At 48.1% G+C, this 20,158-nt stretch overlaps 2 protein-coding genes across 4 annotated transcripts; one reads left to right on the forward strand and one right to left on the reverse strand.

Moving 5' to 3' along the window:
- The first annotated feature begins 41 nt into the window (after positions 1-41).
- Positions 42-612, forward strand: LOC128260821 (uncharacterized). The gene has a single exon (XM_052994078.1). It carries the CDS (start codon positions 155-157, stop codon positions 608-610), a length of 456 nt encoding a protein of 151 aa, XP_052850038.1. The 5' UTR covers positions 42-154; the 3' UTR covers positions 611-612.
- A 22-nt stretch (positions 613-634) lies between these two features.
- Positions 635-19,586, reverse strand: LOC128260803 (uncharacterized). 3 transcript variants are annotated; one of them, XM_052994045.1, is made up of 6 exons: positions 19,181-19,578; positions 12,699-12,949; positions 5,477-12,627; positions 4,081-5,256; positions 3,322-3,998; positions 635-2,450 (listed from the first exon to the last, which is right to left on the reverse strand). In XM_052994045.1, the coding sequence occupies exons 2-6, from the start codon at positions 12,890-12,892 to the stop codon at positions 990-992; spliced, it is 10,659 nt and encodes a 3,552-aa protein (XP_052850005.1). In that variant the 5' UTR covers positions 12,893-12,949; positions 19,181-19,578; the 3' UTR covers positions 635-989. The 3 variants fall into 3 exon arrangements, with proteins under 3 accessions (XP_052850005.1, XP_052850006.1, XP_052850007.1); XM_052994046.1 differs by lacking the exon at positions 19,181-19,578 and adding an exon at positions 13,071-13,887; XM_052994047.1 differs by lacking the exons at positions 635-2,450; positions 3,322-3,998 and having other exon boundaries at positions 4,999-5,254; positions 19,181-19,586.
- Between the last annotated feature and the right edge of the window lie 572 nt (positions 19,587-20,158).

A 20,158-nucleotide genomic window follows, 5' to 3' on the forward strand; every position in this document is an offset into this window, starting at 1 on the left:
GCGGCAGCTTTATCAACTGTGATATGGTGGCGTCACTTCAAAAACACCCGAAAGTACGGAAACTATTTGAACAACTGGTGGCACAGTTGTCTATTTAAGAAACTCGGCTACGGGGTGGCCAGGAAACCAGTTGAGCATTGGCAGCGGAAGCAACATGCGGTATATATTTGTGACCCTTCTTCTGGCCATCATCCATCAGCAGTCGTCTGCAGTGCAGCAGGTGCAAACTGAGCACACCATTGTCGAGGAATGGAGTTGGCGGGACAACCAGGGTAATGGAGATTCCAGTGGCTATCAGTACGCCACAAGGCTGGATAATGACGAAGATCTGTACGATGAAGATGGAGATGATGAGGATGAGGAGGAGGACGATGCTGAGGATCTGCTGGCCCAAGCCTATGCCGCCAGCCCGGATGAGGATGAGGAGAGCTGCGAGTACAGCTGTCCACGGTACTATCGTCCCGTCTGCGTGCTCCGTAATGGCCGGCAGGTGACCTTCGCCACGCCCTGCGAGTTCCACAACCAAGTGCGCTGCGCCAGTGTCCTGAAAAGTCGGGGTCAGGGTCAATCGGCGCCTGTTTTTCAATACCAGCACAATGGTGCCTGCTGAATCACACAAAACCCATTATTTGAGCATATTTAAAATGATGGTTTAATCAATCGAATCGAATGCCGACATAATATCATAGTCTCCAAATCTGTCTCTCCTTTACTCTCCACTCCCTAACTACTTCGCCAACTTTTTTTGTATCTTTTTTTTTCTTAAGCTCTTACAAATGTAGTAAACATAATGGTACTTAATTAGGTTAAAAAAAATTGAATTTGAATGCTTGAATAGTTTGGAACTAGCACAACTACGCGTAGGGTGTATAATCATGACTGCAAGCCGATATACATAATCATGGCTGCAAGCCGATATAATGATGGGTATTAAAAGTATTTGTAATAATGATGTGGTCTTTGTCATTGTCTTTGTCTCGATCGAAGTTTTAGGGTCCGGAGTGGACCACATAGCTATTGCGGCGTTTGAGGAGGCGAATAAGAGTGTCCGACCGTCGCGCGGGCGGAGCAGCTCGAGCTTGAGAAGGAGTGCCAGTAACGATGTCCACGTTAGCCGCCATCGACCTATCGACCACTCTAACCGACTGCGATTGCGACTGGGACTGCGCCTGCTCCTCCTGCCGGGATATCCTAAGCAGTTCGTCCGGGTTCAATGTCTTGCGGCGCTTGGTAATCCGTGTCAACGACATAGCTGGCTGTGCCGCCTGGAGGCCCGCAAGGGGGCGGAGAAGGGTTCCCGGCGGTCGCGCAGGCGGAGCACCTCTTATTTGAGAAGGTGTGCCAGTAGCCGACGAAGTCGATGAAACGTTGCCCAGGTTAGACTGCGACTGCGACTGCGCCTGCGACTGCTGCTCCTGAAGGAATATCCTAAGCAGTTCGTCCGGATTCACTGTCTTGCGACGCTTGACGATCCGTTTCAATGGCACAGTTGGCTGCGACGCCTGGAGCTCCACCTGCGGCTGCTGTCCTTGGACGCCCGTCGACTTGAGACGGATGTGCAGCCGCGGGATTGGCGGCCGCTGGGCCTTGGCCATCAGCTCCGCGTCCAGCTTGAGCATCGTGGACTCGTCGTTGTAGCGCGTATAGCGCAGACTGCTCTTGGTGATGATCAGGCCGTTCTGGAACTGATAGTGCACCTGCATGAGGAACTTGCGCAGGTCGTTGTACGTGTGCACGGCCCGGAAGCGATGCACATCGTCGCGATGGAAGGTGTAGCAGTGCTGGATGTACTCGTCGAAGCCGCCCTTCTGGGGGCTGGTGCAGAAGTGGCAGTACAGGAAGCGGCTGTAGTGGTCCACCATGTGGCGCAGCGTGGTCAGCTCGTCGGAGGAGGTGAACATGCAGAAGAAACAGTGGTAGATCACCGGCGCCTTCAGCTGCCGGAAGCAGAAGGGCTCCCCCGGCTTATTGTGCTCAATGCGGCCGTGCTGACCAATGGCCACCTTGGTGGGCATCACCATACTGCACAGATCGCACTGATAGTACTCGTTGACGGCGCCGCCGTCGTTGCCGCTGGCACTGAGCTGCTGCAGGGCATCCAGTTCCGCGTCCGTCACGTGCTTCAGGTCGTTGGGCAGGTGACCCATCCGGCTGATGTGGTGCGCCAGATCATGCCATGTGTGGTAGCGGTAGTCGCAATAGGCGCACTCCTCGGGCCGCCGAATGTCCGCGGCCACGATGTTCCGGATGGAGTGCACCGTCAGCAGGTGCTCGTCGCGCAGCACCTTCGCGTTGCCGCGGAACTCCTTGCACTCGGAGCAGAGCAGCTGCGGCTGGACGCGGAAGTAGAAGGGCTGGTCGGGATGGTGGCGGGCCCAGTGCTTGGAGCGCAGGTCCTGCAGGCTGCTGTTCGTCTCGTTGCAGTGCGTGCACGCGAACTCCACAATTTTCTACGGATGAGATAGTAGGGGTTGGTTGATGCTATTCCAATTGATTGATGCATTTGCACTTAAAAACAGTTTACTTTCGGGAAATGTACTACAAAAACGATCAAGACCTTATCTAAAAGCACACATACTAAAAACATTTTAGTAATTCTCAATTATCTGCCAAGTAAATGTCCTTTCTCTGATTTTGTTTGGCAAAATTAAATTAATTAAATTAATTAATCAACACTATAAGCACTTTAACACTATTCTTAAATCGGAAGGATTTATTAAATTACGCAATTTGGAGAAAATAGATGACAAATCAAAATTTGTGTTTCAATTTTCGCTAAAAACGGTTTTTTTTTTTTTTGTTTTCAAAAATGAATTTTTCAATGCGTGACGCAGCTTTTGAATTTTATAATAATTATTCCTTCAGAAAAAAAAGGGGTTTTAAGTGGCGCCATCTGCCATCTGCGCCATCTGCTTCTGTCATATTCAAACCTCAATTTTCCAATAACTTCTAAAACAATGGTTTAATTTCGACAATTTTTGGTGTGTCGATAGATATTGACTGCCAAACGATTAACCTACCAATAACTGGCCTCTATCATGACCCATGACCCATGACCCAGAGTGACATGACAGAGTTTCTCGACTTGTGGACGTTAGAGTTGTCATGGCCAAATTTTGAAATAATCTTGCACTGTATAGGCATGATTAGAAGCTGCATGTCAAATCTTAAATCTCTATGTCCGAGATCTCGACGTTCATCAGGGCGGACAGACAGACGGCTATTGATCCCGATCAAGTTATGTATGTATATACTTTAACTCGACTCGTTACTGGCATGGTATTGTTAAAATTCATCCTGCCTATGTCACATGTGTCTTACCGATTCATCCACCTCCGGATCCGGCTCCGACTCGCCCTCCTCCGTCTCGTCGTCCGAGGCCAGCAGGTCCACCACCTCCGTCACGGTGTGTGGCCCCTGCAGCCGCCTTCCTTTCGATTCCCGACTTTGGACCTGTACCGGCACCGGCTCCTTAGAGTGCAGCTGCATTTCGATCGGCTGACCCAGTTCCCAGCTTATGCTGTCGGGTATTTCGTTGGCCACGCGTTCGTACTGGACCAGCGCCAGTCCGGTGCTGTCCGGATGCTTGTGTATTATATGCCTGCCCACGTCGCGCTCCCCCGGATGGCCGAACTCGCAGTGCGGACACTGAAACTGAAAGCGAGACTGGTGCTGCTCCTCGGCGTGCGCAATGATGCGCTGCAAAGTGCCAGCCGACTCGTTGCAAATGGTGCAAAACAGGCCGAGCGTCTGCTTGGTCTTGCTCACGATGCGCTGGAAGATCTGTACGGGTTGCACGCGCCAGCCGGGATGCGTGGCCAGGATGTGGTCGATGATCTGGGTGGCCTCCTTGGCGCCCACGGGGCAATAGGGGCAGTGGTACTGGTATCTCCGGTCGTGAACGGCCGCCGCATGGGCCATGATCTGCACGGCCGTGGGGAAGTATTGCAGGCACAGGTTGCACGTGAACTCCATTTCGCCGAGGCGCGCCAGTTTGCCTGCAGAAGATGGGGGGAGGGGTGGGGAATGTGTGAGTTGGCTTTACGAATGCTAGGTGATCTAGTGATCTCCATCACTTACGAGTCTTCAGCCAGCGGGCGGAGATCGTGCCGTCATCACTGTGCCGGTGCACCACAACGTCCACATTATGGGTATAATGGCGGTCCTGGATGTGCCGCTCGATGACCATGCGCTTGGTGTTGTAGCGCGTACAGGCGCCGCACTGGAAGATGTGCCGCTTGTGCATCAGCAAATGGGCCAGATACTTGTCCACGCTGGCCTGGCCCACCTGGCGCGTCTTGCAGTGCTGGCAGAATATAACCTCCGAGTACTTGTGCTCCAGGATCATGTGCTGGCGCAGCGCCGTCTCCGATGGCAGCAGCTGGTCGCAGTGACTGAAGCCGCAGCGGTATCGAATCTTCGCGGGCACGTACTCGAAGGGCGGTCTTACGGCCTTGTGCTGGCCGGGCACCAGCGAATCTGGCTCTGTGGCCTGGCCACTCTGTGCGATAGTACTCTCTGTTTTTGATTTCTCAGCATCTGATGACGATACCTGCTGCTGCTGTATGGCAGCCGATGATCCTGCGGCCAACGACATCTCCGACTGCTGGTAGGCCTGGTGAATGGCCTCCTCCTTGTGCTTGTAGAGATGCAGCTGCATGGCGGTCCGCACTGTGCTGACGAAGGGGCACTCGCCACATCTCAGCGGCCTTTGGAAGGTGGGATCACGGGGCAGGAGGCGCACCTCCGAGCCTCGGAAGACCGTCTTTGTGCCCTTGTTGCGGAGGTCCAGCTCCTCAAACAGCTTGCGCTGAAAATCGTGCATCTGCTGGCCCCCGAATGGCTGCTCCACGATGGCCACATAGCATTCGGCTTCCAAGGAACCCGAACCCAAACCCGATGACTTGCCGCCCACGGCGGCATCGGTGGTCTTCATGCGCAGCTGGATGAACTGCAGCTGCCGGTTGGCCAGGTCGAAGGCCTCGCCGTGCTCGTTACGCACATGGTAGAGCATTAGACGCCTGTTGACGGCCGTGGCCAAGCAGAGGCCGCAGAAGATGCTGTGCCGGGCGTGAGCCTGCTGCAGATGGGTCCGCAGGGTCGGCGGAAGCATCGTCTGGCTGCAGTATTTGCACTTCACCTGCTCGCTACCCTGGTTGACATTGCTGCGGATGTGGTAGCGCAAGTGGTTCACAAACTGCTCCTCCGTCAGCCGCACAATGCAGCCTTTCTGCGGGCAGGCATACAGTCTGTCCTCTGTAGAGGATTAAGAAAACAAAAAACAAAAACAAAAACAAAAAACAGAAAAAAAAAAAAAACGAAAACGAAAACAAAAACAAAAAGCAAGCACTCTTGTTAGTTAAGTTCAACCTCATTTCATAGTGGATGTGGTTTAAGAAAACGAAGCCCCCTTTGTTAGTGGTTAGTAATGTTCCACCTCATTTATTTGGGCAATAAATAGGTCCAGTTTACTCACCACTGTATCCAGTGGGTCGGAGCAGATCTGTGATGGCAACGGATAAGGAGACCAGTCCAGTTGGGGCGCCAGCTGCCCCAGATCCTCCTCCTGCTGCTGCTGCTGCTGCTGATGCTGGTGACACATCGCTAGCCACAGGCTGGACAGCCGGAGGGATGGCAACTGGGAGTCGGGCAGTGGCCGTGGTACCGCGCTGGCTGAGCATGTCCCGGATCTGCTGGCTAACCGAGGGCGGTCCGGTCACGCTGTCCAGATCGGAGCGAGGTGCCAGGCTGTGGATAAGGACGCCGTGACGCAGAAAGTCATCCACATCGACGGCCACGTGGGAGCAGTAGGCGCAGTTGAGATAGTCGGTGCTGCGGAAGCTGAACATGTGGAACTTCAGGTGCTCCCGCACGAACATCACCTTGTGGGCCGAGAAGTTGCAATTGGCGGCCATGCAACGAAAGCGATTCCCTTGCTCAGCAGTAGCTGGAGTAACTGGAGTAGCTATAGCTGGAGCTGAAGCTAAAGCTGGAGCTGAAGCTAAAGCTGGAGCAGCCGTGGCGCTGAGCTCAGGCGGCTGAGGCATTCCCATGGCGACTGGCGATGGCGGCACCACTGCTGCATCCCCGCCCATCTGAGCCCCGCTGTAAACCTGGCTGATGGCCAAACCCAACCCGCTCTGATAGTTTATTATGAAAGGCTGGTCCACAGTTGGCTGCTCCTTTGGCGGTGAATCGGGCTTGGCGCAAAGGAACTCGCCCAATCCGGCAGCTTGGAAGTCCACCTGCTGGTTGGGTGGCCTTGGATCCGCCGCGAGCAGATTCCTTAGCATTCCGTTGGCCTGATTATCCCCTGCTTGTGCTTGAGTATTCGGATTTGGTTTTGGTTCGGCCAGACGATCGCCAGTGAAACGACGAACCCTCAGCTTGGGAAGCACAGGAGCAGGAGCGGGAGCAGGTTCAGGGTCAGGTTCAGGTTCAGGTTCGGGTTCCGGCGCCACTTCCACCACAGACGGCGGAGAAGGAGACATCATGTGCTCGTCCCTCATGTGACGCAATTCCCCGGATATACCGAGATTCGAGCCCATCGCCTGGAAGCCCGGACAAATGGCACACTGGCCGCTCCAGCGAACCTTTGGGTGCTCCAATGCAAAGTGGTTCTCCAGGCCCTCCAGTTCATTGGAGAAGAGGAAAGAGCAGCCCGGTTGCATGCAGAAATATGAGGCTGTGTCTCTGTCCGACGAGGACATTCGAAAGCCCACGTTCTCCACCCGTTTCGGTTGCGACATCAGACGCGTGGGAGGAGTGACTGGAGGAGGAGCTGTAACAGTAGTGGCAACAGGACTTGCCTTCTCCGGCTTCGGTTCGGTCGCTTGGGGCTGCACTCTGGACATCAGCTCGCCGGGATCGGGCACACCGTCGTTGCTGCCATCGCTGCTGTGACTCGCATTGGAGGCCACTGCTTTGCCGGAGGATCGGGTGGCGTTCTTTTTCAAGCGCGAGCACAAGCGGTTGAACCGCGTGAAAATGCTCTTTTTGGCCTTGCAGTTGCGATTGGCCGTCTCCAGATCCACCCAATCATCGGTGAGTACATCGTCTTCGTCATCATCAAAGTCATCATCATCATCATCATCATCATCATCATCGTCCTGGTCATGGTCATGGTTATGGTCTCCATTTAGCTCCACCGTCACCGGATCTTTGCCAGCGTTTTGTTGGCGACTCTGCGGTTTGTCCTCTATCTCAACGTCAGAACCATCATCGCTGCCAATGCCATCGAGAATGTCACCATCCAACTCGGCCAGACTGACTTCCGACACCGTCCGAGCAGCCGGCTGTACAGGTTGAGGTTGTGTCTGAGGTGGCGTTATATCAACCACATCCACATCCCCTTCCACATCTACGTCTTCCTCCTCATCTATATCTACCTCCATGGGAGGTGGAGCTGGTGGCTCTGGTACTAAATCAGGGACTATCTCTGGTTCCTCCTGTTCCAGCAGCACCGCAGGCTTCTCGTCCACCATCAAGCTCATGTTGTTCATGGCCTGCTCTTCGTCCAGGCCTGCCTCCAGTTCCGCGTCCATTTCGACATCCATCAGACACTCGTTGACCACCAGTACGGGCTCCTTTTCCGGCGGTGGCTGCGGCAGCTCCGGCAAATTTAGACCCACCTCCTTCTGTGCCTCTTCCCTTTCTTGCTTCACCCGTTTCGCCGATTTTTTGGCCATATTCTTAAATTGGATCTTGACCTTCTTTTGCTGCGAACTCTTTGCCTTCGATAAGGCTGAGCTGGCCGCTTTGCCTTTGGCACTTATACTTGGCTGGACGGCGGCGGTGGTGTCATCCTCATTTCGTCCTGACCGCGCCATTGGCACGCCCTCGGTGGTGCAGAGCAGCACCTTCTCCAGCTTCACACTCAACAGCTGCTGCTTGGTGAGGTCGTGCTGCTTCATCAGATGCCGGTCCATGTTCTCCTTGCTCTGCTGCACGAACTGGCAGAGATGGCACACGAGCACCGTCATCGGGAGTCGGCCATTCTTGGGATGCGTCAGGGGCTTGGCACCCGGGCCACAGGACGCGGTGTGCTGGTGTATCTTGTTTTGGTAGCTCTGCGGATAGTTGCAGTGGGAGCACTGCTGACGCGGCTCGCCCAGGTGCGAGTTGAGGTGATCGCCCAGGCCCTGTGGGCCGCGCAGGAGGGACGTGTCGCAAAACGGACACTTGAAGTAGTACTTCTTGTAGCGCAGTCCATGCCAGTACTCCGGACGATTGCCGCGTCCGGCTCGCAGTTCGTCCAGCACACCGGGTGGCAAACGGGCGGCGAAGTGCTCCTTGTGCTCCATCATGTAGTGACAGATGGAGCTCCTGCGGATTGGCTTCGCGCAGACAACGCACCTGAGGTTGGCCTTTGACTTGGAGTGCCATTCGGGATCTATGTTGCGAACACCCTTTTTCTGTCCTTTGTCCTTCTTCTTCTTTTGTTGTAGCAGGCTGTCCTTTACTGGCTTCTGATCTGGCTTCTGATCTGGCTTCTTGATTAGCTCTTCCAGGGCCAGACATCTCTTGATCCTTACGTTGCAGCGCTTGGTCTTCGGCAACGATGCCTTGAACGAGGCTCTAGTGATGCCACCGCCACGACTGAAGGCTTTGCCCCGTCGCGCCACATTTCGGATGAAAATCGGACTAGCCACGGACAGGCGGCTGGATGATATGCTCTCGGGGGCTGGCGAGGATCGCTGCAGGGATTGGGATCGGGAACGCAGCGAGCGAGTAGAGGATCGCGGCGGCGAGGGAGTGCGGGAACGCCGGGTACAGGCCCGTCGTCCGGTGGCCCGCAGCACATCTTGGCCGTAGTACATTTGGGCAATGTCCTCGTTCAGCTTGTCTAGTTCGTTGCGCCTAATGCGAGGTTTCGTGCGAGGTTTGGGTGGTGCTGGGATCACGGGGGATTTGTCCTCCACGTCTATAATGGGCTTTGCCGGCTGCTCAGCCGCTGTATCCCCATCCCCATCCCCATTTACCTCCTTGGTCTCCTTCTTGTTGTCTAAACGTGCCTTTTTCGGCTCCTCTGGAGCATCTGAAGCATCTGGAGCATCAGCTTGCCTTTTGCGCTTACGATTTTTGGCCGGAACAACTTTGTCATCATTACTCAAAGAATCGTCTCCTGGTTTGGCGGCGTCAGGAGCAGGAGTCTTCGCCATGGAAGTGCCCCTATTCGTGGCCTTTGCCCGTGGTCTATTGATCTGTCCCAGGCCAAAGCAGCTCCGGCTCAGCAACGTCTCGTTGAAGGAGGCCTCTAGGCCGCGGGTGCGACGTTTGCCGGTGATAATATTCTGCGTGGACACGGTACAATTGTCATTGGTCTTCTCAAACATGTTGGCAAGACTGCGGGCATTCTGGGACTTGCGCCTCTGCTCCTGCAGATCCTCGTAGAGGAGGCTGGTCGAGATCTCCTCCTTGTTCACCAGCGGCTTACTGGCCGTGGGAGCCATGGAGTTGCGCCGCTGCATAATACGGTGCAGAATTTGAGGCGAGGGACCGGGCACCTCCTCGTCGTCGTGCTCATCCTCAAACAGCAGTGCTGTCGGTTTGTGGTTCTTGATCTTGGGCTCCTTCTCATCGTTGACCACCATCAAAGTGTCATTGGGACCAACGACGATTTTCATCTTGGAGAGCTTGGGGGTCGGTTTTGTACCCTCTTCCCCTTCCGCCTTAACTTGTACTTTCTCGCCTTTCTCTACGGGTTTTTCCTTGCCTGGAACAGTAGTAGTAGTGGCAGTATCATCATCGAACTTGGCGCTAGTTGACTTTGCCTCTGAAGTGGAAGTTCCTCGCTTTTTCGTCGGTTTCTTCATCTTGTTCAATTTGTCGAAGGGATCCTGATTCTCACTATCGTTACCATTTGCCGGTAGAGTTGGCGCATCCGAAACGGAAGGCTTGCTTGCTGCCACCGCCTTTCGGATCTTGGCCAGGATGCCCAGATGCTCCTCGTCCGGCGGCTGGACTAGCTGGCTGTCGGGAGCGCTAAGCGCTGGGTCTCCTGGAACAGGAGAGGCATTTGCCTCGCTGGCGGGCGGTTCGTTCTCCAAGTTGTCTGTATTCTCTGAGCTGTCCACACTGATCACGCTTTCAGCATCCCCGAGCTCACGGGTTTTGTCAACAGCTACGGATGACTTCTTCTCCGTCTCCCTGTCCAGCCTCTTTTTCTCCTTCTTGCCGGATCTATTCTTCTCCTTTTCGGACTTCTTATCTTGCGATTTGTGATGCTTCTTGGACTTCTCCACGTTGTTAGCCGGCTTATCGTTGCCCTTCTCGACCTTGTCGTCTTTATCGCTAGTCTTATCTAAATTTCTAACCTTATCCTTATGCCTATCAGTATCTTTATCCTTCTTGGCATCACATGATTTGCTTGTAAGGGAATTCGAGGAGCTGCTTAGGCTATCCCCATCCCCATTGACTGAGCTTGGGCTGGTGTTTTGGTTCTTGTTTGGGTTTGTGTTTGGGTTTGAGGTGGTTGGGGTGGTTGGGGTGGTCGTTGTTTTCTTCGGAATCCGAAAGTCTAGCTTTTTGGTCAACAGGCCAAGCGAGCAGTTGCGGTAGGATGTGTCCAGTTCGGTGGTCACTGGTGTCACTGGTGTCACTGGTGCCACTGGCGCCACTGGCGCCGCTGCAGCAGCCTGACTTTCCTCCAGTTTTCGCTGCTTCTCGGCAGCAAGCAGCCTGCGCTGTTTCGCCTCAGCATCCAGTTCACGCTGGATGTCCGCTTCCAACTGGCGCAGTTGCTCTGCCTCCTTGGCCTTGGCCTCCGCCTCAGCACGAGCCTTGGCCTTGCGGTGCTCCTTGTAGGTGCGATGTGTGTCATTGGGTCGCTCGAAACGCGAGTTGTGATTACCACCACCTCGTGTGCTGTTGTTGTGACCTCCACGATATCCGCCTCTGAAGCTGGACGTGCCATTAAAGCCACATGCGTTTCCACCTCCATTTTGATTGCACATAAAGCCTTTGGCAGTGGGCCCGCCTTTTACCTTTAGACCGCCTCTCCAGTTGGACTTGTTGTAGGCATTGGGAACGGTCCCATTTCCATTTCCACTTCCATTTCCATTCCCGTTAACATTGATATTATTATTAGTGTTAGTCAACTGCCAACCATTGGCTTCTTCGAAGCCTTTGTAGATGGTTGTGTTACGACGCGGGTCACTGGAATACGGCGGTATCTGATTTGGCTGTGGCGACGGCTGCTGATGCGGCTGCTGATGCGGCTGCTGATGCAGCTGCTGATGCGGCTGCTGATGCGACTGCTGATGCGACTGCTGGTGCGACTGCTGCTGCGGCTGCTGTTGCGAATGGGCGGGATTGTTCTGCCAGGTGCGAGGATTACGTAGTTCTCGGGACTCGGTGCCATTAAAGCGTCTGGGATCATGGCTCGGTTCCCTTGCTGAACCAGCTCCATAGGACCGAACATCTCCCGCAGACTCCGAGCTGTACTGCTGGGCAGGAGCATTGAAGCAGCCAGTCTCTAGAGGAATGTTTGAATACGGGAGCCATGTGGCGATCCTCATGCTCGGAGGTGTCGGAATTGGCGAGGGTGTACGCATATTGGGTGGCGGAGTCACCGGTGGCAAGCTTTCGGCGTTGTTATTGTTGTTGATGTTGGGCTTGGGCGGCTGGCTTAAGTTCTTCTTGCCGCGCGGATCGTTTATGTTAGAGGAAAGCGGCGGCATATCCTGCCCCAATCCTAATCCAACTCCTCCTTTCAAGGCGGCCAACTTTCTGCGTGCCTCCTCCAGAGTATTCGAGAGAATCGAAGGGCTGGGTGACTCCTTAAGCGCCAAGGACTGGCTTGCATCCTTTACGGACAGCCTTGGCGGGGCTTCCTGCTGCGGAATGGGCAGCAAAAGCGGTGAGCTCCGGCGCATAAAATCCGGCTTGTCTGAAGGCCCCAGATTGGCAGCTGGCATACTGCTGGTCAACTGCGGGATAGATCGGCGCACGAAGTCCACCTCTGGCGAAGCAGCAGCAGCGCTCAATTCTTTGGTTAATGGCGATGTCATTATTTGGTGGTTTGCCCGCTGCTTCTTTTCCTCCATGCGAGCCTCATGCATGGCACTCAGCACTCCGCGATTGCCAGCTGCATTGGGCAGCGGTTCAGATTTCAGTTTGAGCGGAGCTGGAATGGCTGGTACCCCCGTATCAGGGACTTGAGCTGAGGCGGGTTTTTGCACCACCTCTGGTGGCTTTGCGATGGGATTCTTTGGGCTAGCGCTGGCCAAGAAACCGAATATCTTTGGGTTGGCCAAGGAACCAGATGCCATAGGGCTGGCTAAGGAGCCTTTAGTCTTTACTGATGACTTGGAGCCGGAGGACGCCGGCTCCTGTGCCTTTGAAGGCGCTGGCTTGGACTTGGTGGCAGCTGCTGGGATGGGTGAGCCACTCGACTTGTTACCCTTTTTCGGCTGAGGCGGCTGTTTCGCACGTATTGGTGGCCGTGCGGCCGTACTTGACTGTTGGGAGGAAGTCGACGAGACGGACTCAATCTCGGCTTGGTCACCCATATCGATGAATGCCTTGTGCTGAGTCCTAGGAGAGTCCAGAATCAAGTGCTCAAACTTAGTCCTTAGCTTGTCGATGATCCGCTCGATCTTCATTAGCGTGCTCATGGATACATTGCTAGAAAAAGGGAGGATTGGATTTTTAATAGCCAAGTTTGGTGTGGTCGACTCTAGGTCCGTGTCACTTACTCGCGCTCCAGCAGACCGACCAGCGAACTCAGCCGCTGACACTGCACCTTGGAGAGATTATGCTGGTAGGAATTCTGCACACGCTGGATGAAGGGCACGCACGAGCGGATCTCCTCCAGCTTGGCCTTGACCTGCGCCTCGTAGGCGGCTTCGGACCCCTCCACCTCCATCACATCGTCCTCGCTATCGTACATGGTGACTCTGGAACGTCAGGCACTGGCGTCGAGGCGTCTCGTTTGAATCCGACTCCTCTGTGGGTTTTAGGGGTTATTACAAGGGTTAGCAGGATGATGATGGCGATGAAGTAGGGCATGGAAGGGTTTTCTAACTCTCCAGATCTGACACTAAAGCGCACACGCACACTTCACTCACCGAATGTTGAACACATTAACTAGATTGTCATTATTGATGTGCCTGGAAACAGGAAACTGTGTCCCAAAACTCGATTGAAAGATAAATAAAAGGCAACACACATGTAAAATTCACGGCGTCGTTGATCGAATGACAACAACTGTTGTGGCGCCGAATCCGAATACGGGCTGATGCGATAGCAAGTAATCGATACTATCTACTAAATTAAATCCTTCTTAAAATAATTACGCACACGATTTTGTTTCTTTGAGTACAAGCCGTTTGTTAGTTAACCGTGTTATTTATTTTCCCATTCACCTAAATCCTTTAACCATTTAAAAATAAATAAATTAGAACACGGTATTTTAGCCCAGCCGACTATCGATAGTGCGATATGCGGGCAATGCTACTCACGGGCACACTAACAACAACAAAGCACTCCCCTAAGTGGATACGAAAAACACGAAAACAAAGTGTTGTCGCGAAGTGAAATGCGCATTAAAATACGGCGAAGTGAATTCGCCGCAATTGCATTAGTGTGCGTGTGGCGGTGGCCAAGTGAAAGTGTATTAGTGTCGCAGGGCGATCGATTTTTTGCTGTTGTTGCTTTTGCAGAGAAACCAAAAAAAAAACTTACAATGCTGCGATCTTGAGCGATATTAAAAAGAGTAAATACGTACATATTTCAAAACTCTTCTACCTGACTGCGCTTTTAAAGCGAGTTACACAACACGGAACACAAAAAAAAGAGCAATATACACATCCAAGCGTAAATAATGATGTAGATACACACATCGTCTTTTTGGAATAGTATGTGAAAACTAGCCAAAGCAAATATCTAACGAACAGACGGCACAAAGAAGGCAAAAAAATCTGTTCATGCGAAATACAAACTTAATACGACCCTTGCCCGGGATCAAAAATTCCGAAAATACCGAGAATTCTAAATCGTCTCTATTGTTGGCTGATCAAGAATATAGATAATAATATAGTACGATCGGATCCCACTGAACCCATTCAACCGAATGTTGTACATACATACATAGTAGTTAAACATTGCTGCTCAGTTCTTTAAAGTTCTTCAATTTTGTTTGTAGGCTTTTAGAGGTTAACATTTCTTAATAATTACCCACTCACTAACTTTTGCAAGGAACGTATGAACAATTTTTCACAGTAAGCTCTTTTTAGTTGTATAACGAAAGACACAATTCTCAATCGGAATTCTTGCCCAACTCGGAGATCTCAGAAACCTTACAGATACATTCACATGGACTGTATACTGCGAAATTCCCCTAGTATATAACAAAGTTAAGACTTCCAAAGGCGCGAAGATGTCGTCGTGATCGACAAAAAAAAACCGAAAGGAGGATGAAGTTTACCTTTCGAGGGTTGCTACGCATTAAGGGAGTATTCTGGTCTACAATTTTGAAAAAAAAAAATTTTTTCCGTTAAATGATTTTTTAAAATTCGAACTATTTTAGGAGATACAGCCGATTTTGTGACGTGGCGTCCGAGCCGTTTTTCTGAAAACAACTTTTTTTTAAGGTGGTTGACATGATAATTCAAGTTCTACTGATCTGATTCCTTTTAAATTTAATAAATATCTAGTTTATACAACTCTCTTTTAAGTGTTTATACAATATTCAAATAGGTCGAATAAATTGATTAAAAAACATTTTTTGTTTTCAAGTCGATGCCGTTTTGTTATCTTTAGTTTTTGAAAGTAGTCAACCCGATAACGGCATCTTTGCTATTGAAGAATTCGTTTGATTTTTCTTTCCGATCTCTACAAGGGCTGATATCATGTCAACTATGTCGCAGCCATTTTTTGAAGTTCCAACTTCACAGTCCAGTGTCTCGGCGAGTATTGGGTTTTCTTTTTTATTTTTTTTTTATATTCTTAAAATGTTAATTAAAACCATATAAAAAATTGTATACTAAAAATGTTTTTCATTTCTTTTATATCTTACTTGCTTAAAATTCACGCTTCTTGACCAGAATACCCCCTTAAGAACTGTAACTCTCGTTTGTTAAGAAAAACTGGAAACCATATGGAAATTGATGTTACTACATCGTAGAAGGCAGAAGCCGTATTCCCGAAAATAAAATGTATTTCATCTTTATCAGCAAACCCGGCTGTCTGTTTCATCAGTTTTAATGCTGTTGGGTTTTAACTTTTCTCAAAACCCTTCTCTTTATATTTAATATTTAAGTCGGATCGACCAGAATGCTACGCTCTTTTTAATTCAACCACTTCTAATATTTACGGATATATAACAATGGAAACTATACTACTACTACACATATTAAGCTGAAAACAAATCAAATATTTTTGTAGCTTTTAAAAATAAATAAAAAAAACTATCAACATTGCTGTTTTAATTGCTGCTGTTATTTTACTGTCCTACCACGAAACCAATTCGAACTGAAGAATTCGGATCAGTAATCGACTTAAATTTAAAACAACAATAGCTTTTACTGGTATACAAAATATTTTAACAAAAAAAAGAGTTAAAAATTCGTTTCGGGTGTCATAAAAATCTCCACAGATTGACTTAAGTTTGTTTAAAGAATCTAACGACAGAGAATACGTTTCTACGTTTTCTATTTGTCTTATATATTGTTGCTGTTCGGATAGCTTTTAAACTCTTTAGATATACGGTTGATTTTTAAAATGGCTAAAAAAACGCGCGTGGATATTTTTCAAATATCTTTTTTTTTTAATAGCCCCAACATTGTGGATCATTTGTTGAAGATCACATCATTCATATGGTTGTCCGGGAGACCTTGCAGTAGGTCATTTGGTCGACCGAATTTTTCACAGCATTTTTGATGTTATGGTCTTCAATGGCGACTTTAATCTAGTGTTTTGGACGTCAATCGCCTTAGGATGGTGGCCATAGGACATAACCTTGACGGCACCCCACAAAAAATAGTTCAACGGGGTCAACTCGCAGGTGAGAAGAGGGCAGTTGACATCGCCTTTTCGGCTGACTATTCGATTTTCGAATATACCGCGCAGAAGTCCACTGTTACGTTGGCTGTGTGGCACGTAGAACCGACCTGCATATGTCGTACATGTCTAATACTCCCATTTTGGGGAAGAAAAACTTTCAACACACGCGATAGCGGTCACCATTGACGGTTACGGCGGCTCCTGATTTGTTTTCGAAGAAAAACTTGCCAATGAAGCCGCATGACCACATACCGCATCAAACAGTCACTCGTTGTGGATGCTTGATTTCTCCAAATGCTTGTTTAACGTAGCCACCGAGAGCTTCATCTAAAAATATGACTTTTCGATAAAAGTTCTCATTTTCCACCACATCGATTTCGACCCATTTTGCGTGTTCCACAAATAAACCTCAATGTTGGTGCTATTCAATAAAAAAAAAAATATTTAAAAAATATTCACCCATATTTTTTGTGGATTACTCAGTATAATCTAAATTTAGTTATTCCAGATTTTTTTAGACAAAAATTTCATACTTTCAAAAGAATGATAAAAAAGACTAAAAGCATTCACACTGCACATTCACCTTTTGTTTTCGGCGGGTTAAAAGTTTCCAATATATTTCCATTTTTATTAAAATATGTAGACGTTGTCCGATTTGTTGCTGCGGTGTTTTTATAGCAAATAGGTTTGGCAATCCTGATACGTCTGGCGAAAACATACTTTTTAAGATTCAATTACACCAAGTTTAGGTTGTTAAGAAGGTTGAGCATTGAAGGTATATAATTTACTTATTTTTCGATGACGATTATTGGAATACAGCTCAACAAAAGGCAGGCATCAATGAAGCGCAAATTTTTTAATCAAAATAGAGAAATATTTATCACCATATTATCACAAACTTGGTATTAAAATAGATATTTTTCTAAATATTAAAATAAACATATTGGACTATTTTTGTAATTGCTGATTGTTCACTCGCACTTAATTTGTTTGAATGATTTGCACGGGGAAACTTGTCAATGCCTTTGTGCCGACAGCGGTTTTACATTCGTTGTATCCATGATGCAACTATATAAGGTGATCTAAACGAGCTAAGCTGCTTTTTTCTGAGGACTTTTTTTTTGCCGGTCGTTTGTCAAACGTGCAAATCGTGCTATCTCTTTCTAGCGTTTGTCCTTCTAAGAGCGGAGAGAGCTGATCAATTTATCGTCCTCAGCAGAGCTAAAATGACCAATATATATAGTTGCATCATGGTTGTGTGGTGCTCTGCTACTGCTCTGCATTTCTTAGAGCCGCTGCTAGCGGGGATTGAGATGCTGCTCGCTCCTTACTTGCACTGTTTTAAATGCAGTGTGGCAGATGGCGCCAGTTAAAACACGATGGTTTTCTGGTTTCTCTTTTGAAATATGTAAGCTGAGTAATGGGTATCCAATAGTTTAGGACCACAACGTTTCCTCTTGGTTGGGCATATACCAAGCCACAAGTATCAGGTAACTCTGTACAGACATGTCAATTATAATTGGTGACGTCATTGCAACACAACAGATGGCGCTTTCAGCTTTGCCGCTTATTGATGCGATACCGGTATCAGAACAGTAATGGGATTCGGTTTTATTCCCAAATCAATCCTAATAAGAAGTCTAAAAAGTAATTTTTGATTTTTCTTTCAATGTGTTCCTTTGAAATGATTGTAAATCAGTGAGTTTGTAAGGTAATCAGGTAATCAAATCGATACTAGGATCATAGGTACGCTTTATTTGCAAATAATTAATGGATAGTCGCTTACTACTTTTGATAGGTTCATAGGCATGGCATATTGCACATAAAAAGATATCGATTATCATTCTATTTCCAAAAAGGTATTTTATCAATTATAACTCGATTCTTATAGCCTGATTCCATTGGCGCATTAAAACACATTTAGCCTAATGCGCATTTATTTACACAGGGAATCCCATAAGGCTAAATGCCGCATTTAAAATAAATGCGATTATTAAATGCGATTAAAAACCATTCGCCCCGAACGTTTTTAGAAAAATACCGATGTTTAACGATATTTTGTTCGTGCCACCACTACAACAGCGGTTTTCTATATGCAAGGTTGGCGCAATTTTTGATGTCTTTTCAATATAAAATCTATTTTTTATAAAATGACTGAAACCTAGAGCGCACGCTGCAAATTCTGCTCGCATTACCAAATTGCATTACTACTGGATCTCTGGCATAAAATAACTCCCATATATACGGGGATCCTTGCCCTTTTTAGAAACTGTGGTGGTCTCCATTGCAAACCCGTCATAACAACGCAATCAGCTTCTCTTCCTTGTCGTCCAAGTTGGCGAATGCCTCGGTAGCATTATAAATGTCCTGCTGAGCATTACAGAGTTTAGTAAACTCACTCATGTTCATTAATTTTAAATAATTTTTTTGGATTTGCCAAAATTCTAAAGTAAACAAACCCAGATCAGCTGTTCGTGCCACTCACATGTCGGTGTAGCATTAGCTAAATGCTAATGCGCCAATGGAATCAGGCACATTTAAAAAGTGCACTAATGCGGCAATGGAATTAGGCTATTACAGAGTTTGGAAAAATGAAGAAATTGCGTAATTATTAGTCAATAATCAACTATCGATACATTTTTTTTTGCAATTACTTCGTACACAAAAACGTAGTATGTAATATAAAATTTACTTCATTTTTTAGAAACTAGTGAACCAGAAAAGCTTTTATATATATATTTTCTTATTTGCAAATAAGCCGTTCTTATAAACATAGTACAATTTCTTATAGATGTTATTTGAATTCATGATAATATCGATAAGACCAATAGGGTTATCGATTAACGCACAAATCAGTTTCCCAAAACAACGACACATGAGGATTCAAAAAGCCGAATGTCCTTTTGGGCCGCCGTTGAATTAGGCAATGATTATGTTTACTCTATGGGTAATTGAATTCTTCCCGATAAGTTCTGCGCAAAACTTATGCAGACACACTCGCACAAACACACCCGCAAAGCTCACACACATACGACGAACACAGAGGCATGCGAGAGCACGACTTTTTGTTGCTAGCCTGCACAGTTTCTTGTTTTTTTTCTGCAGCGCACTTTCCGTTTTATGGACCACAATGTTTAACTAGCATAATAAAAAGTTTATAGTTGACTGTACTTACCGAAGCGCTGGCCCTACGGTTATTCCTGTTCCAAAGCGATTATCCGCGATTTGTCCTTGGCTAGCAGGCTACTGTTGAAATAAGGGACGATGCTTGCACATCAAAAGTCAACGTCGAAATGACGGAACAATGCCCTTGTTGCCGAACACAACACACCGGCGAGAAACACAGTACACACATCCACACAGCCGCTGATTCCGACACACGCACGTGCCCACACCGACACGACTACGGTCCCAATTCGCTGCGTTCAATTCGCCGCAACTAAACTATCGTTTATGCTTCGCGAATATCGCCACCAGCGATGATCCTCCCTTGCGATAAAAAAGATTTCTTCTTCGTTGGGGTTTTCGTTTACTTTTATATATGTATATGTTTTTTCGCTTCCAAAATTTTGAAAGTTTTTTTTTTACTTTCATATGTATGTCGAACGAGCTGCTGGGCACAAATGATTTTAGTTCTACTTTCTGCCCTTATGTCAACTTTAACAATGGAATTTTAGATCAAAGGGGGGGTGACCAAAATATTGTAAGGAAAAAAATATTAAGGGACGTATATGCAAAGTATGATTAAATCGAATTTCTTGTTATAAAAATGTATAAACCATATGCTATCTTATCGGTACTAATAACGAAAAGACAAAAATGTTCACTTTTGGAAACATTTTTTGTAATAAAAAACACAATCGATAAATTTCGGTAGTTATAGGCTTACTGGGAAGACAAATATAAAACAAAATTAAGGGTAAAGTTAAGGACACAAACGTTCTGTACAATAATTGTGCATACATAAAAACCATTGAACAAGCCTTACAACTACTTTTCTAGCTAAGAAGCCGCTGCTGTTTTCAAGCCAAAATTATTCGCAAGTATTTGCTCCATTGCTAGGCCTGGTCATACTGCAAGAAAATTGTAACAAAAAGGAGGATGATAACTGACTTCGGGATTCTGCCACATACACATACGCTTGCTTATAGCG

The sequence above is a fragment of the Drosophila gunungcola genome (assembly GCF_025200985.1).
Source record: "Drosophila gunungcola strain Sukarami chromosome X unlocalized genomic scaffold, Dgunungcola_SK_2 000039F, whole genome shotgun sequence".
NCBI lineage: Eukaryota > Metazoa > Arthropoda > Insecta > Diptera > Drosophilidae > Drosophila > Drosophila gunungcola.

What these genes read in the sequence shown, in the direction of transcription:
- LOC128260803 (XM_052994045.1), bottom strand. Translation starts at nt 12,892, where the DNA reads ATGTACGATAGCGAGGACGATGTGATGGAGGTGGAGGGGTCCGAAGCC. An exon ending in CCGACCCACTGGATACAGTG is followed by an intron (nt 5,257 to 5,476) that starts GTGAGTAAACTG and finishes AATCCTCTACAG; the next exon opens with AGGACAGACTGTATGCCTGC. An exon ending in ATCCGGAGGTGGATGAATCG is followed by an intron (nt 2,451 to 3,321) that starts GTAAGACACATG and finishes TCTCATCCGTAG; the next exon opens with AAAATTGTGGAGTTCGCGTG.
- LOC128260821 (XM_052994078.1), top strand. Translation starts at nt 155, where the DNA reads ATGCGGTATATATTTGTGACCCTTCTTCTGGCCATCATCCATCAGCAG.